The 17572-nt window shown below is 46.9% G+C and overlaps 1 protein-coding gene across 1 annotated transcript in view; it reads left to right on the top strand.

Moving 5' to 3' along the window:
- KCNJ10 (potassium channel, inwardly rectifying subfamily J, member 10) overlaps positions 1–14678 on the top strand; it is a 29437-nt gene extending 14759 nt beyond the window's left edge. Inside the window, exon 2 of the mRNA XM_012661859.1 lies at positions 12237–14678. Coding sequence (XP_012517313.1) covers positions 12237–13376 — 1140 coding nt within the window. The 3' untranslated portion in view covers positions 13377–14678. The remainder of the gene's footprint in view (positions 1–12236) is intronic.
- The last annotated feature ends 2894 nt before the right edge of the window (positions 14679–17572 follow it).

The following is a 17572-nucleotide window of genomic DNA, read 5'->3' on the forward strand; positions in this document are numbered from 1 at the left end:
CATGTCAGAAAGTGACAATGAGACCGTCCGCATACTAAGCGCTTCAAACTCGCGCAGTGTTCTGACATACACGATCCCATTTAGTTCTCCCAGCACCTTTGTGTTATTGGCCCTTTTTGCAGATAAGGGAAATGGAAACTCAGAAGCTTAAGTGGTTTGCCCTAAATCACAAAGCCTAGAAGTGGCAGAGCCACTTAAGGGCTAATCAAGGTCTACAAAACCCGTGGATCCCCACCGCACCTCAATGCAAGGCCACGAGAGTGTGGAACAGTGTGGTCGCCACTGTGAAATGCCGCAGAGAGACTGCCGGGGTCAAGGACCGAGAAAACGCCTTTGGATTTAGTGACTGGAAGGTCAACTGTGACCTTGGAGAGAGTTTCCTGTGGCTTTGTCAGCCCCCAGCGTGGCTGTGTGGAGCAAACGGAATTGTTCTGAATTTGTCCAAGTGTCCCACATTTTGAAGGTCGTCGTTACTATTATTTTTATTGTTATAACGTATTATTAGATTGCAATATCTGATATTGCCCATAGGGGACCCATTTTTTAAAATTGGCAATTTCGTATGGTTCAATCTAATATTCAACGGAGTGGACAGGGGTGGGGATGGGCCGGCGAGTCCCTGAGACAGGGCAGGTTGCTGGGCAAGGGCGGCCGCGAGGCACTGGAGAGCCCTGCCCCCTGGTGGTGCGGAGGTAAATCTTCAGCCCCCGGCAGAGACCGGCAAATAGCTGGTGAAGCTTGAAATTTCCAAGTCCCCTTTCCCCTCCAGGGCTTCCCCACCACCCATCTGCAGTCTTCCCAACCCCCTCTGCTGGAAACTCAGCAGAGACTGGGGCGGGGGCGAACTCCCCTGAGGGACTGTGTCTGAAAGAATACTTCTCATAGCTAAAATAGGATGATCCCCTCAACCAGTATCTCTGGAGATAAGTTGGGCATGGATTTCCCCCATGGAGAATCTTGGGGGTCTAGGCCAGGCGATGCCTCGTTGGAGATCTGGGGCAGAGCTGACACGTGAAGAAGGGGTCCCGACAGACACGTTGTTCGTCACGCTGTTTCTCCCTAACCCAGCCCAGACCGTCTTGAGATTTTTTCCCCAGTGTCCTTGGGAACCTTTTCAGCATCTCATGTCTTACTGATAACAATAGGATAATAACAACAGTAGGAGTTACTCCCGTATGTGCCATTGCTTCCGGCTGAATCTTAGCTCTGATACTGATTTTTCTGGCTCTTCAGTCAAGATGAGGAGGGATGGGTTCACATCTCTAAGCACAAGTTCTTCTGAGGTGAGGACCCAGATGTGGCCATGCTCAGAGCCTGTCCAGAGTGCTGGAGCTGGGGCGGAGGAGCCGTGGGACAGACACCCTCTGTCCTCGGTTGAACTCTGTGTAGTGCCAAGCTCCCCACAAAGCACCAGCTCCCCTGCCGAGCCCAGGATGTGCAGCCCTGCTGGCCCAGATGACAGCCAGGAGCAGCCTCCGTGACAGGGTGATGACTCAGGGAGGCAGTGTGATGGGGCAGCATGAAGGGCTTGGGAGGGCAGGTGCATCAGAGAAGCAGTGCCTATCTGCTGCCTGAGCCAGGAAGTCATCCTCCCGCTTCAGCCAGGGAAAGAGGGGGTCCCAGAGATGCCACCCTCTGGGTAGATCTCTGCAGGGACACTGTTCCCTGCTTACAGGGGACAGAAGGCACAGCCTGGGGATTGGGGTGGAGGAATGGGCAATGGTCCCAGTCAGCCCACACTGACAGGCAGGGTGGTGACTGAACAGAGAACGTCTGACTTGGCCCCATCTCTGTCCCTCGCTCTCTAGACTGTAAAGCACACAGGGGGTCAGAAGGGCCATACGGAGGTTACAGGCTCCCAGGAAATGCTTTGAAGGCTTTTATCCTTTCTTTTGATCAGACTATGAGAACTTTCCAAACGTTGACATAAGGGAAGAAAAGCCTATTCATCCCTGGGCCAGGGCCTCGGTGTCAGGCTGGGGCTAGAGGACGGGAGGGGAAGGGGAAGGAGTCCAGAGAGCAAGAGACAGAGGCAACAGTGATTCAGCTGGAAAGTCAGCCCCAGGACACACACACACACACACACACACACACACACACACACACACACACACACGCTGCCCATTTTTTCCCCCTACCTCAAGATTTGTGTGCATCTGGCTCCATTTCTATTTGTTTATTTTCCTTGGGGCAAGACAGGAGGGAGATTAATGAATAAGGGCATCAGGTTTGAAAAGAAGCTTAATGAATAAAGACATCAAGTTTGAAAAGAATTGCAAACCCAGCTCCATTCTTCTCCCAACCTTGAGGGCTTACATAATCCTGCAGTGCTTTTCTTCCTGCCCCTCATCTCATATCCTCCCCTTCCTCTTCTCTTCCCGGGTCTCTCATTGAGAACACTTGGAAGCCCAGAAGTGCTTCTTTTCCATCCCAATGCAGCTGATCTCCTTCTGGAGGCCTTGGAGGTTGCTATTCAAATTGGAATTGGTGTCCATAAAAGAGATAATATGGTTGGTGAGGGGAGGCTGAGTGGCTATTTCCTCTCCCCACCAAGGCTGGTGGGAGGAATGGGACCAGATCCCAGTGTGGGGTGCTCGGACTGGACTTGAAATTTTAAAGCAAGAAGTGACCTTGATCATCCATCAATACAGCACCTCACAGACTCACCCAGAACTGTGTTCTGAAAGGCAGAGGAGAGGGAATGTGTGTCCCAGAAGCTATGGGGATGAGCCTTAAGCCTCCAAACATTGGACATTCTTGAAATCTGTTTTCATCTAAAGCTATGTAAGTTTTTCATTCTACTTTATCATCATTGTTGGTATAGTATTCAAACAATATTTTTCCTTAAAATCTTTGAGCAAAATTTTTATCTTCAGAAAATACACTGAATTTAGTCCTGTGGCTTTGAGTGCCTCCTGGCACACTAGTGCATGACCTTGTTTGAGAAGTGTGGAACTAATACAACTCCTTGTTCCACAATGGAGGAAGTGAAGGCCCGAAAGGCTGAGAGACTGCCAAGGTCACAACTAGTCAGTGGCAGAGTTGGGACTGACACCTAAGTCTCCTGTTCCCAGTCCAGCGCACTTTCCACCAGGTAGTGCTGTCTCTTAGTTCCAGGTAGGGTCTTGCACACCCTTGAGCCTGATTCTCTCCATCTCTAGAATGCCATGCATGGACACGTACCTGGCTCAGCTGCTGAAGATGAGCGTGGGTTTGGAGACCAGCCGAGTCTCAGATCCTGAGACTGACAGTGCTCAAACCCCCTCTGTCTGTGAACAGGGCTGTCCCAACACTAGCACTGGAGTGTGGTGGACAGAGCGCAAGCTGGTACCATAATTCCCTATTTCTATCCACCTATTCGTTTATCTATACCCAACAGTGATTGATTCAGGAATACCTTCACACCTAAAATAGTTGGATTACTTAATAGCTATAGTGGGTATTCCTCCTGTCTTCCTGGAAACTGCCGCCCTTTCTGATCCCATTTCCAAATCCTTAAGTCAAGAGCCTCTTTTCTAGGGGAGGAAGTAGGGAGAATAGGAGGCTTTATGGCTTAGCATGCCTCTGCTAATGTGGACACCTAGGCTTGGGATCTAGAGGGAGAACAGGAGGATAGAATGTGACGAAGCATTTGAAGGTGAGAGCTGTGATTATACAGACAGCAAACTGTTCCTCCAGATCATCATTTTCAAAATCAGATCTCCAGGACGAGATACAGAAGGCTGGAGAAACGATGAGGAGGAGAAGTGACAATCAGAGAGACGTTTCAGGAAATGAAAAGGTCAAGAGGAAAGTGAAAAGGAGGACGGAGGGAGGGGACACATTAGTGACAGCCAGAATGAAACATGAGAGGAGCAAGTGGCGTAGCACAGATGATAGACAAGATAAGAAGACAGTTGGGAGGAGAGTCCAGGAGAAGGAACTGGGGAAAATAAGGACATGGCAGGCAAAACCAGGAGAAGATACAGCGGGAGAAAGCAAACACAAAGGAAGAGTGTCTCCTCCAGCCCTCAGATGCATCCCGGGCATCACTGTTGATGAGTTTTTCACATCAGTCTGTCTCCTGCTCACCTCCAGCATGCTCGAGGTGTCGTCTGCCCTGGTTGAGTGTTGAATTTGCTCAGTGAAGGCAAATTCACTGTCGTGTTAACTCGAAGTTATAGTGAAAAGGACTTTGGAGTCCAGCCAGGAACAGGTATAAATCCCAGTTCTACTACTTATACATTCTGTCACCAGGGCTCTCTGAACCTCAATTTCCTCAGCGGTAATTATGAAGATAAGACTTGTTAGACAGAGTTGTTGCAAAGATGAAATGTCAAGCTCCGGTCTACAGTAGACATGCAATAAACGATAGTTCTTCTCCCTCTCTCCTTCCATTTCCCTGAACCAAACGTTCAGAAGAGGAAATATTCCAGCGTCAAACAAGAAAAATCACCCAGTGGCTGTGTGAAAGGATGTCCGGCAGGCTGGGGCACCGTGGGGAGGACACCACGGTTCTGTGCCTGAGCCCTGCAGGAGCCCATGCGGTGGCCGTTGCCCCTATTCCAGCTGCCCGACCTTAAACACGTGAAGCTGGCCACAAAGCAGGAGAGTGCTGAGGGGTCAGAGCACATCTCTATCTTCCCAGTTTGTCCTATGAAGCTCTTTCACGTGCTCCCAAAACTTCAGCCAAAATGAATGGCTCCTTGTTCCCTGGCTGGCCCCTGCTGGCCCTACATGGCCTCAATGCTCATACTTAATACCTTTTGCTCATACCGCTGCCTTCACTGGAAGGGCCTTCTTCTCGACTCCCCAAAACTCAATCTCTAAGGGTCCAATCTTGCCTGTCTTTGAGGCCAGTCCCAATGCCACCCTTCTCCATGAAGTCTTCCCTGAGTGAGGCAGTCGGGGAAAGAGGAAGAAGCTCAATTTCTGGTTGTTACTTACTAAATACGTTTCCTGACCTAAATGAGGAAAACCACATTCTTATGAGGTTGTTTGGGGAGTTATGTGAGTTAATATAAAAGCAACCTAGTCCAGTGCCTAGGACATAATAGGTGCTCAATCAATACATGTTATTTTCCCAGACCATATCCTTTCAGCTTGAAGTCTTTATTTATTTATTTATTGAGATTGAGTCTCTCTATATCTCCCAGACTGATCTTGAACTCCTGGGCTCCTCCCACCTCAGCCTCCTGAGTAGCTGAGACTACAGGTACAGGCCACCATGCTGCCTAATTAAAAAAAAAAATTTAAGAGATGGAGTCTTGCTATGTTGCTCAGGCTAGTTTTGAACTCTGGAGCTCAAGCAATCCTCCTACCTCAGCCTCCCAAAGTGCTAGGATTACAGGCAATAGTCACCATGCCTGGCTTAGATGTCACCTTTTCCTTCACAAATTTCCCTTGCACTTCATTGCCAACTCTTCTGTGGGACTTATCACCTCCTGTCTGTTTTATTGTTGTTTCCCTTATCAATGGTAAGGTCCTCAAGGACAGGATCTACATCTGATCCATCTCTGTAATTCCAGTGCATTGTATTTTATTACTTTACTTTAATTTAATTTAATTTTCAGCTGTTCTTTCCTGATACCAGATCCAGTGCCTTGTTTAGAATCTGGTACCCAGTAGACGCTGAAAAAATATGTTTATTGTACAAATGCATGAAAACACAACTCAAACTGCATGTGGTAGGCAGCGTCATTAGGGATGAAAATATTTGGTTTGTTGCAGATCTATTAGTATTAATAATTACTTATCTGGGTTTCCATATGTACAAGGGAAAAAAGAAAACAACATAAGAAAAATCAAGAGAAGACACAGACCGGGCATGGTGGCTCATGCCTGTAATCCTAACACTCTGGGGGGCTGAGGCAGGAGGATGGCTTGAGGTCAGAAGTTAGAGACTAGCCTGAGCAAGAGTGAGACCCCGTCTCTACTAAAAATAGAAAAATTAGCCGGGTGTGGTGGCACGTACATGTAGTCCCAGCTACTTGGGAGGCTTAGGCAAGAGGATCACTTGAGCCCAGGAGTTTGAGGTTGCTGTGAGCTAGGCTAATGCCACAGTACTCTAGCCTGGGCGACAGAGGGAAACTCCGTCTCAAAAAACAAACAAACAAACAAACAAACGAATAAAAAGAAAAAAAAGAGAGAGAAGACACAAACAAGAAGGGAGAACGAGAAGGCCCCAAAGTGTGAGGATCTGGATCAGAGTGTGGTTCCATGCGTTCTACCCAGGACAAGGACTTCCATGTCTCCTCAGCCCCGCTGTGAGGATGGAGCCCTGTGATTCTCTCAGATTGGCCCCTATGGCTGGAGTGGGTGGGGAGTCCCCTCCTACTCATTAATTCAACCATGAAATACTTCTTGAGCATTTACTATGTGTCATACATTGTACCGATCTTTAGGGTAACCAAGATTTAATATTATGCCTGGATCCTTCCTTCAGTAAGCTTATTTGTAGTAGAAGACAAACGACATGCCATGTACCATGAGATGTATCAGAACAGCTATAGATGGATAGAGATATGCTTACTTGGAAAATCAGAAAAGGGAGGTATTACTTAAGGCTCGGGAATCAGAGAAGGCGTCATGGAAGAGGGGTTATTTCTATGGGGCTCTGAACGATAAGACTCAGGTGTGCAGAGACAAGAAGGAAGCGGGGGCAGGAAGAGAGAGGGGCACGCGTGGCCACGTGAAGTCAGGAAAGCACGGGTGTGCACTGAGGCTGGTTTGCTTGCAGTGTGCCCTTGCGGAGAGCTGGCAGGAAATAAAGCTGGCGAGGAGGCTTAGAAGCAGATCATGGAAGGCTCTATATGCCAGCCTGAGTTTGGCCTCTTTTTGGTAGATAATGAGGAGACATTAAATTTTTTCGAGCTGGGGAGGGCACTGAGACAATTACGGTGTAGTGAAAAGGGCATGGGTTTGGGAGACAGAGGACCTGAGCACGAGCCCAGCCCCACAGTTTCCTGAGTTACGTCATCTCTCTGAGCCTCGCTTTCTTCATTCATAAAACAAGGATTGTGATCTTAATATCTCACAGGAATGCCATGAGAATAAAATGCGAAAGCTTTGTAAAGTACTGAGTAAATGTTCATTGATTCGTAATCAGAGGTGTATTTAAGGAAGAATAATCCAGTAGCAATGTAGGATGGGTTTGAGGAGGGAGAGAGTGGAGACAGGAGATGAGTAGGAGGCTGATACAGTGATTCTGCCACAAGGCATCAAGGGCCCGAGGTAAGACAATGAAGCGAAGGTGGGAGGCGCAAGTGATAAACCCACAGCACGGGGCTGAGGAAGGGGAAGAGTTGGAGATGATCCCAAGGCTCTGAGCCTGGGTAACTGGGAGGATGACGGCACCGTTAGCTATTTAGGGAACCAAAGAGGAGCAGCAGGTAAGAGAAGAAAGAGGATTGTTCACATTTGGAAATGAATGCATTTAGTATTCATACCCCAATGCTCCTTTCAGCTCTTGCCACAGAGAAAACAGATAAAGCTCTTTCCTTGGGGAGCCTTCCAGGCCCCTCCAACCCGACAGGTTTTGGGAGAAGGTGCACAGCGTTTCCCTGCCCCTCCACCTGCTTCCCCTGGGAAGGGGTTGAAGCATCCTTTCTAGTCACCTAATTTAGCATAATCAACTCCAATGCTCCGTAGCAATCTGCAAGGCTCAGTCTGTCCCCATCCTCCTGCAAATGGAAGAGCGGACCCAGAGAGCTGGGACTGATGTGTTGGGGCTTTGTTTCTCCCACCTTCTGTACAAAGGATTGGTAAGCATCTGCAGCATTCATCAAGCCTGTGTAAACTCACGTCCCTCGCACTCCACCTTCGCTCCTCCTGAAGGTCTCCACAGGTCAGCTGACTCCCGTGAGGCAGACCAAGGCTGCAGCCCTCACTGGGGCCTCGGCCTGCCCAGACCAGGCTTTCGGTCATTTCTTTATTCTGTCTTTCTTAACAAAGGTACTAGGTACTGCAGAAACGGGTGAAAGGCAGAGTCTGGGCCTTAAATTAAGAGCACACAGATGGTAAACAAACCATTGCAAAGCACTGCAATGTTTCAACACAGGAAAGACCAAGCGTAGGAAACCAAGCATAGGAAACCCATGCTGGCAGTGGGAGGAGGGAACGGAGAAGATGAACTGTTTTCTGAGAGTCAGGGAAGGCGTCAAAGGGTGTAACTAACGCTTGAGTTGAATTTTGAGAGATAAGGAGGAGATCATGGATAGGCAGGGCACAGGGCATGGGAAAGCAGGTCCAGAGATAGAAAGGACCAGCTAGTGGGGCCCTTTGCAGAGCTGGAGTCTAGGGCACGTGTGATTGTCAAGAGTAAAGGCAGGAATTGGGCAGAGACCAAATCACGGAGGGCCTTGAGTGCTGTGCTGAGAACCTTCCAGTTTATCCTGAAGGCCGTGGGGAGGCATGGATCAATGGCAGTCATGAGAGTCACAAGAACAGTGTCCTTACTCAAGAGCAGTCCTGTACTCAAGAAAGGTTCTGATAAATCCATTCATTATTCTGGGCAATAAATGATTCTCAGGTCAGATAAATGAGCTCTCAGATAAGACAGACAGCTCTAGGAAGACCTTCCAGGCATGAAGCAGTAGGTGGGAGCTGTATTTGTTGAGGGAACACGCTGGACATCGCTGTAGGTGATGATTGGCCTTTGTTTTAAGGAAAGAATCGTTAGTTCAGTTCTCAGAGGAGAAAGAAGGTGGATGTTCCTGCTTTGTCTTTTTCACCGCTCAGAGTCTGGGCATCAGAATTCTGCCCCTAGTATTTGGCTGGGACTGTTTTGGGGGAATAGCACCCTCTAGAGGGAAGAGTTTGCATGTTTTGGGTAGGGCAGCAGCAAACTATTCCAGAGCTTTGGAATAGTTCCTTCCCCAGGGGCCTGGCCAGCTTGGGGGTGGAGCAGAGCTGATTGTTTACCCGCTTCTGACTCTGGCCACGGTGGAGAACAAAGCTGCCTAGCTGTGGGAGGTGGCACAACAGCTGGGAGCAACAGATAACAGCTGGAGGTGGCAGATATAAAGGCTGGCAAACAGCAAGCACAACAGCTGCAGGCGGCAATCACAACAGCCAGAGGCAACACAGAAGCTAGGCAGTAGCCCAAAACTCCAGAGCCCATGAGTCTAATAGCCTTACCACTGGGCTCTAGAAGCTCTGGTTGTCTTCTCTGTCTCAGCTGTGGTCCTCTATACAGGGTATCACAGAGGCACCTCCTGAGAGGGTGAGACCTATTAGAATAAACCTGGGGTACGTAGAAGCAATCTCTACAATTAAAAAGTTCTGGACGAGGAGCCGGAAGACTTGAGTTCTGGTTCCAACTCTACCACTAATCTACTTGGGGCGAATGTCTCTGAGCCTTAGTTTCTAATGATGTCTTTCCTACCTACCTCATGGTGTGAGGATCAAATTACATATTTTGTCAAATTTAACATGATAAATGATCATAAGCTATTATTGTGGAAATGACAAGCAAGGTTTTCCTTGGGCCCTAAGAGCTTCCATTCTTCCTGATATGCAGAATGTCTCCTTACCACAAAGCTAGGACTTCGACGAAGGATCCCTGAATGTCACCATAGAAACTACAGGGGTAGAGGAGGTTGGGCGAGGCAGACACCTTGATCCTCCAGCAGTATAAGTGGAAGCTTAAAGACGCTTTTGTTCAACCTCCTGTCCACAGCTTTTATCTCCTCTGCAGAATCTCTAAAAGCTCGTCCGTCCTATCCCTGAACACCTTCAGAATCAACTACTTCTCATTCTAGAGACTTTAATTCAATTAAAGTAGTTTAAGATTCTTTTGCCTTTTTGGCAACTAAAGCACGTGAATAACTCATACTGGATTATTTTCTGCTAACATATTTAATTTTTTTTTCATGCTGCTGCTTGCTAAATCCCATCTTCCCAATTGCTCAGGTAATTTTTTGACCCAAGTACATAATCCAGCATTTATCCTTTTTATTATATTTGGCTCATTCATCTGGCTCCTTTTGGATCCTAATTCTGCCCCAGCTCTTGTATTTGTGACCCATCCCAGCTTTTTGTCAGCCACGTAATTGATGGCCATAGTGTTCTATAGTTTTGAATGAAATTAATGTTAAGAACATGAAATAGGGCAAGGCCAAAGATAAAGCTCTCTGGAATATCATTAGAAAACTAATTCCAGGCTCTCATGGTCCACTCACCAGTATAACTGATTTTTTAAGACACTTCATTAGATTAGCATTTTGTTCATTTTTCTCTATCTTATCCCCCAGGACATAATGAAAGATCTTGTCAAAAATCTTGCTGAAGCTTAGGTACAGTTTATCTATTGAATTTCTCTGATTTGTCAATTTAGTAACTTTATCCTCAAAGAAAATTAGCTTATTTTGTTGTGGCTTTTTCTTAGTGAGCCCATGCTGGGTCCTAGTGATAACTTTCTTTCCCCTACCCTGCCTAAGTACTCACAATCTTCATATTCTATTCTAGAATCTTGCCTAGGATCAATCTCTTACCTGTTTGCAGTTTGTATAATATATCTCATTTTTCTTTTTGAAAATTAAAATTATGTTCACTCATCTCCAACTTTGCAGCACTTCCTCTGTTCTCTAATACTTCTCAAAATCTTACAGAAGTTTACATCTTCTTTTCAAGAGTTTGAGGATCAAATGAGAAGGGATGCTAATGTGTGAACTCTAAAGTGGTATATAGATACGGGCATTGTGGTGTTTGTTATTATTACTACAACCAAGTACTAAATAGGGCTTTAATGGGCTCTACATATAAGTTCTTCAAACTTCAGAGTTTTTGAGCTTCCTTTTTGTTCCAAATTAGCCAAGGATATCAGAGGGTGAACAACATCGAAGTCTGGTTGAGTAGTCTCACATGGACAAAAGTTCCAAGTGGTGCAGGGGCTGGTAAAATGGGCATCCTGTTTGCCTCTGAACATTCTTGGGATTCACATCCATTGGTGATCTCCAGTTCAGTGCCTACCTGGATTGGTATATGGACGGACCCAAATAATTCAGAGTTTTCCAGGGGCAAGGCCATGGAGAAATAGGGAAGGGGGCAGCGTAAAGAGGAATGATAAAATACGATGGGTCAGACTTTTTGGAATGAAGAATGTGATGGGCCTCTGTATTCTCCAAAAAGGCCAATTCCCCAGAGATCACCCTGCTCCTTCCCAGTAGATCTGGCCATCAGATTTGGAGTTCAAGGGCTCAAGTGATTAAAATTCTTTCTCAGCTGGAAAAGTACAAGTTACTCCTTGGGCAGGGATGCCAGGCACCTTGTATTAAGTGAACTGTCTCCTATTTCAGTGCCTTGTCCCACTTTCTACTATCAGAACAAATGGCAGTCCTGAATTTCAGCCTGTGCAGACATAGCCGCTACTTAACTTACACTCCTAACTCTCCAACTTCACTCAGTCAAGACAATTTTGCCACCTACAAGCTGGCATTTCTGCCAGTCCTTGGGAAAATGTCCCAGTGCTGCCAGGAAGCTTCACCATGTTGTTTGTCCTCCACCACTGATTATTTCTTTTCCTTCAAGGCCTGTGTGTGTTCTTCCTACCACCACCTTAGACTCTAAACCAGACCAAATTTCTAACCCAGATGAGGCAAACAGATGGTGATGATGATGGTGATAAAAAATATTTCACCAAGGGCTGCATGCTTGGAGAACATCTCAAAGAGTAGAAGAATGGACAGTTTCTGCTATTTTCTGAGCCAGATGAATATCTTAGTATTATCAGTGGGTGTGCACTTGGGGGTAGAAGAGAGAATGAAGACATATAGGTTATGCATGTGTTAAGGGGGATTGGCCAGGAAGGATTCCAACAGGATAGCTTTTCATGAGGGTGGGGAGGGATCTCTTTCAAAATTAGAGATCTTCAGAGAACTGGTTTTGTGGTGAATGAAGGTCAGTAGAGCTCTTGTTAGTCTCATCCCCACCTTCAAGGAACCGTGAACTTACTATTCTTTCTCCCCTTCTAAGAGTTGCAAATATCAGACTGTATTACAATTATTTGCTTACTAAACATGTATCTTTCTCACTAGGCAGTGAGGTCTGGAGTGCAGGGATGATGCCATTTTCATCTTTGACTTACTAACACCTTGCATAGTACCTGGTGTCTAGTAAGAGCTCAATAAATATTTGCTAATAAAAGAACAAATAAGTGGCACTCAAATGAATGTTAATTCCTCCTTCCCCTTGAGTGGTGGCTAGGAGTAGGCTGGATTTCTACAATAACCTCCATTGTGCTGCCTTGCTCCCTCCAGATGACGTCAGTTGCCAAGGTGTATTACAGTCAGACCACTCAGACAGAAAGCCGGCCCCTAATGGGCCCAGGGATACGGCGGCGGAGAGTCCTGACAAAAGATGGTCGCAGCAACGTGAGGATGGAGCACATTGCTGACAAGCGCTTCCTCTACCTCAAGGACCTGTGGACAACCTTCATTGATATGCAGTGGCGCTACAAGCTTCTGCTCTTCTCTGCGACCTTTGCAGGCACCTGGTTCCTCTTTGGCGTGGTGTGGTATCTGGTAGCTGTGGCACATGGGGACCTGCTGGAGCTGGGTCCCCCGGCCAACCACACCCCCTGTGTGGTACAGGTGCACACACTCACTGGAGCCTTCCTCTTCTCCCTTGAATCCCAGACCACCATTGGCTACGGCTTCCGCTACATCAGTGAGGAATGCCCACTGGCCATCGTGCTTCTCATTGCCCAGCTGGTGCTTACCACCATCCTGGAAATCTTCATCACAGGTACCTTCCTGGCAAAGATTGCCCGGCCCAAGAAGCGGGCTGAGACCATCCGTTTCAGCCAGCATGCAGTTGTAGCTTCCCACAATGGGAAGCCTTGCCTTATGATCCGAGTTGCCAATATGCGTAAGAGCCTCCTCATTGGCTGCCAGGTGACAGGCAAACTGCTTCAGACCCACCAAACCAAGGAGGGTGAGAACATCCGGCTCAACCAGGTCAATGTGACTTTCCAAGTGGACACGGCCTCTGACAGCCCCTTCCTCATTCTACCCCTTACCTTTTATCATGTGGTAGATGAGACCAGTCCCTTGAAAGATCTCCCTCTTCGAAGTGGTGAGGGTGACTTTGAGCTGGTGCTGATCCTAAGTGGGACAGTGGAGTCCACCAGTGCCACCTGCCAGGTGCGCACTTCCTACCTGCCAGAGGAGATCCTTTGGGGCTACGAGTTCACGCCTGCCATCTCGCTGTCAGCCAGTGGTAAATACATAGCTGACTTCAGCCTTTTTGACCAAGTTGTGAAAGTGGCCTCCCCTAGTGGCCTGCGTGACAGCAGTGTACGCTATGGAGACCCTGAGAAGCTCAAGCTGGAGGAGTCATTACGGGAGCAAGCCGAGAAGGAGGGCAGTGCCCTTAGTGTGCGCATCAGCAACGTCTGATGGCCTGTTCCCACCTCCCCATCCCTCTGGTCTGTTTTCCTCTATTTCAGTGCCCTGAATAAGGAATACTACCCGGGCTTGCTGGAGATCCCCAGAAGCACCCATGCTCCAATTTAACCCAGGGCCTGTCAGTAATCTAGGCCACCTGGAGGCCGAGTTTTCCTCCCACTGTCCTCTTTTGCCTCCCCCCACCTGCTTCACCCCAATACACACACCTCCCTTAAGCCAGGATGGGGGAAAGAGAGGGATTAGGCTGAAGTGGCCTAGAAGGCCTCAGCCATGCTTGGAGACCCACATCAGGAGGACCATGCAGTTGGATGGACAGACTCCCCCGACTCCCCGCCACCACCAGAAAGTTTGCTGACTAGAGGCTGGAGCCCCTCTATCTCTATCTTCCCATCTAGCAAGTTCCCTAAGGCAAGACTCTCTCTGACGGTCACTTTGGGGTCTGTGCCCTCAGAAATATAGGAAATATAGGAATCTGAAATCCATTTATCCTGGGTCCTGTTGAAAGAAGCCAGCATTCGTCATGGTGTAGACAAATTTTGCTAGTAACTCCTCACCATAACCCAGGACCATGGTCACTATTTTCCCTTTCTAGTTTCTCAAGTGGACCCTCTCAAGATACCCAGTTCTCTCATAGCCTCTATCCCCAGAGAGCTGTGTTTGACCCAGAAAACATTAACATGCAAGCACCACACCTGTACCCGTCCTGGATTCTGAACTCTTCAGTTTGGAGTGACTAATTCAGAGCTGTTGTCCAAAACTTTGAACCTATCCTGCCCTGGGAAGATTTGTTTCCCTGTGTCCTGTGAATGGGGGGACCCTAGCCAATATATTCCTTTGGAAAAAGTCCAGTGCCCGGGCCCCATGGAAAGGTCTGAAAATGTTATTTCAGATTACATTGTACCTGGCTTCTCTTCTTCCTTTCCTGCCCAGCCCAGACCTGGCTTCCCTTAACCCCAACTGTTTGGAGAAAGGGAGGGAAAACGCAAGGGCCTCCCTCCCTTAACACTGTTGCTCAACTAAAACTAGATTCACAGGGAACAGATTCCCCAGGAAAATTAAACCAACCCCACCAAGTGGGATGGCTTCCAGACTGCCGTACAGAGCCTCTGGCAATTGGTGATGCTTTGTTACAGCTTGGGCAGAAGCAGAACTCTGTGGCTGGCGGCCACTATTCTCCCTGTGGCACCTCATGGTGCCCTTCTGAAAAGTGCCGGTTATTTCATTAGGTAATGCTGGGAGAGAAGGAAAGTATATACTTCCTGATCAAATACATGGTCTCCCTCAGGCATTCCTGAGACTTGGTATAAAATGATGAAAATCAGTGTCATCTCTACTGTCCTCTGCCATGAGGCCAGTTTCAGGCAAGTTAAAAGGCATACTTTAAGAGATCAGGCTCAGGCCATTTCTTGTTCCCTGGTGGGGACTGTGGGAGGATTCAGGGAAGGGAATGTAGGCACCAGAATTTTCTCTAAAGCTCCAAATCCCAAGAGTGCTTTCTGGTCTCAGTTAGGTACCAAGGAACCCCCCAAAATTGGTTTTGCAGAGTCCCTGTATGAATCAAGTGGTAGTTTATTTAAGGTGATCTCAGCCAACTGTTACAAGCTACATACTTATACAGAATATATATATGCATCTGTGTGCAGAGCCTGGCAGAGAAACTCATAAAATATTGGGGCTAGTCCATGATTACCACCTATTATAACTGCACAAGGTCTTATTATATTGATCTCTCCTTGAACTCAACTAACTATACCTTGGAAATGAAGACCCTTTAGTTTCTACTTACTGTAAACCCCATCATTACTCTCTAGCCATCATGAAAACAAGAACCAGAAAAACTTGAAAATCTGAAACAGAGAACAGAAGGCAGAGAGCCAGCTTTGCGCGCTCACCTTTATTCAACATTAGACTTACCTGTTTTCTACCAATGTGTAAGGGCAAAATGTACTGCAGTGTGTGTGTGTGTGTGTGTGTGTGTGTGTGTGTGTGTATTTTATCCATTGGCAAGTTATCCTTCCTTTGATTTCTTCCGCACACTGCTTCCCTCCTGAAGGAAGTACTCTCTTCCCATTCGCCTGCTGTAATTCTAAGCCCCCAGACTCTCCTCAGATTCTTGGATAACAAAATGAGAAGAGAACATTTTCTGACTTACCCCCTTTGAAGTGCCTCCATTATCCCAGCCTTTGCTCTCAGTTGCCCTTTAAATCATACTGTCCTATTAATGCAATCTGGCATCTTCTCCCATTAGCCCCCCACCAGGGAACAGCTCCCCCAATCCCCACCCCTAAATTGTTCTTTAAACTACAGCCTGTCTCCTTTGACCTGAAATTCTTGTTCAGGCAACAGGACAAGCTTCAGAAGCAGCAAGGTCTGATGGGAAATAGGCTCCCACACCAACCATGGACTTGAAATGTCAGGAGAGTACTAGGGACAGATGCTAAGGGGGTGGTTTCGGAAGATGGGCAAAACAACTGATGGGGATGGACACCCAGGATGTAAAGATGAGAAAATATGATGCTGAGGGACCTAGTGAAATCAATGAGATTCTTGAGTCTTACTAGCTAGCAAGCAAGAGGTGGGTGGAGGCTTGGGGAATTAGGATGTGCCACATATGAAAGGTTTATCTAAGGAGAAAGAAACAGAGATAATATATATATTGAAAGGTGTATATAGATGTATATATGCCCAAATATACTGAATGTACAGAAAGGAAATATTCAGAGACCTTAGCATAGGGGGCAGATATCTTGTCCTGGTTATGGGGTAGGGCACCAGATTTTCAGACTTACAACCAGTGATCCTGGTTTCAACATGGAAGTGAGATAGTTGAAGAAGGATTTCAGATTTGATGATGGGAAGGGGAGGGTTGGAAGCTGCTCTTCAGAAATAAAGAGGCATCTGCTGAGGCTGTGCTACTGACAGGACCAGGAAGTGAGGAGCTAGGAGGACATTGGGGAGGGGAGAAATCCCATCCATGGAAATCTTGGAAAATCTACTACTTATACTGTGTGTCCCCATCCCCAGCAGTGTCCTGCCACTGTAGCACCTTTTTAAAATAAAATAAAATAAAATAAAATAAAAGCACCTTTTGTTTCCCTTTCATGAAGTACACTGTATTTCCTCTTCTTCCACAGGGGTGGGAGCAGCTGTAGCTCCAGCCCCTCGAATTAAACTGAGAAGCTGAACACCTTGGTATACGGGAGGCACTAAAGAGAAGCTCAACTCTAGAATCCAAATGCCAGGACTGAAGAGCTGTTGGACCCAAGATACTCCCAGCCCTCGATGTGGCTAAAAGCAGCCCAAAGAGAGTGCCATCTATGCCAGAAGAGTCCTGATACTGGCATTTGGGCATGGAGGGCTATGCTATAATTTTGATGCTTCTCTATGAAAATGAGGAGTGGGGTCACCGACTGCCCTAGGGGGTGGTGTAGTTTCATGTGAGGCTTCTGAAATACCTACATTCTGCTTCACCTCATTATCCCTCCAACCCTTGTCAGCTAATAGGACCATCTGGGGATTTCCGTGTGAGGTCTGAGCAGCGAAAGGAAGCCAGTTATACTATTGCTACAAGCCCGAGACACTGAGCCCTCCTTAAGGCTGCTACCCTGGTCCTTTATTTCTGCCAGCTAACCTAGTTTATTTGTAAAATAACACACTACCTTTGCTGTAAAGTTAGCATGTGCCTCCAGGCTCAATGATGGCCAACTCTACTGAAGCAGAAGTATCTAGGGATGGTTTTTCCATTCATTGCATTAAAGACTAAACCAGGTCAAATGTACCTAGGAAAAAAAGGTGTGAGATCTTTTTGGTTTGTTTTATTTTATTTTTGTCTGTTCAGAACAAGCTACTAAATAAAATGGATGCCTCTGTGGTTGTCACTCTAGCTTCTTTTAGACACCTAAACCAATACTGTGATCAAGGTCTGAGCTCATAGGCCTATGCGTGGGAGAGGAGGGTTGAATTAGGCTGTGCAGGAAGAACTTCTGACTGTGTGGACAGGCCTCTTCATTTAATTTCTCTCATGCTTTTCATTAATGATATCACCCATTCCTTCCATTCCTTTCCTACACTTCCCCTCATTAACTTTAGGATCTTTTAGCAAGGACCTTTAAAATTCAGTTTTTAAGGGATAAGATTTAAAAATCATTAAGACTGAAAATTGGCTCAGCTTAATCCAGGAAAGTCAA

The sequence above is a fragment of the Propithecus coquereli genome, unplaced genomic scaffold (assembly GCF_000956105.1).
Source record: "Propithecus coquereli isolate 6110/MARCELLA unplaced genomic scaffold, Pcoq_1.0 Scaffold74, whole genome shotgun sequence".
NCBI lineage: Eukaryota > Metazoa > Chordata > Mammalia > Primates > Indriidae > Propithecus > Propithecus coquereli.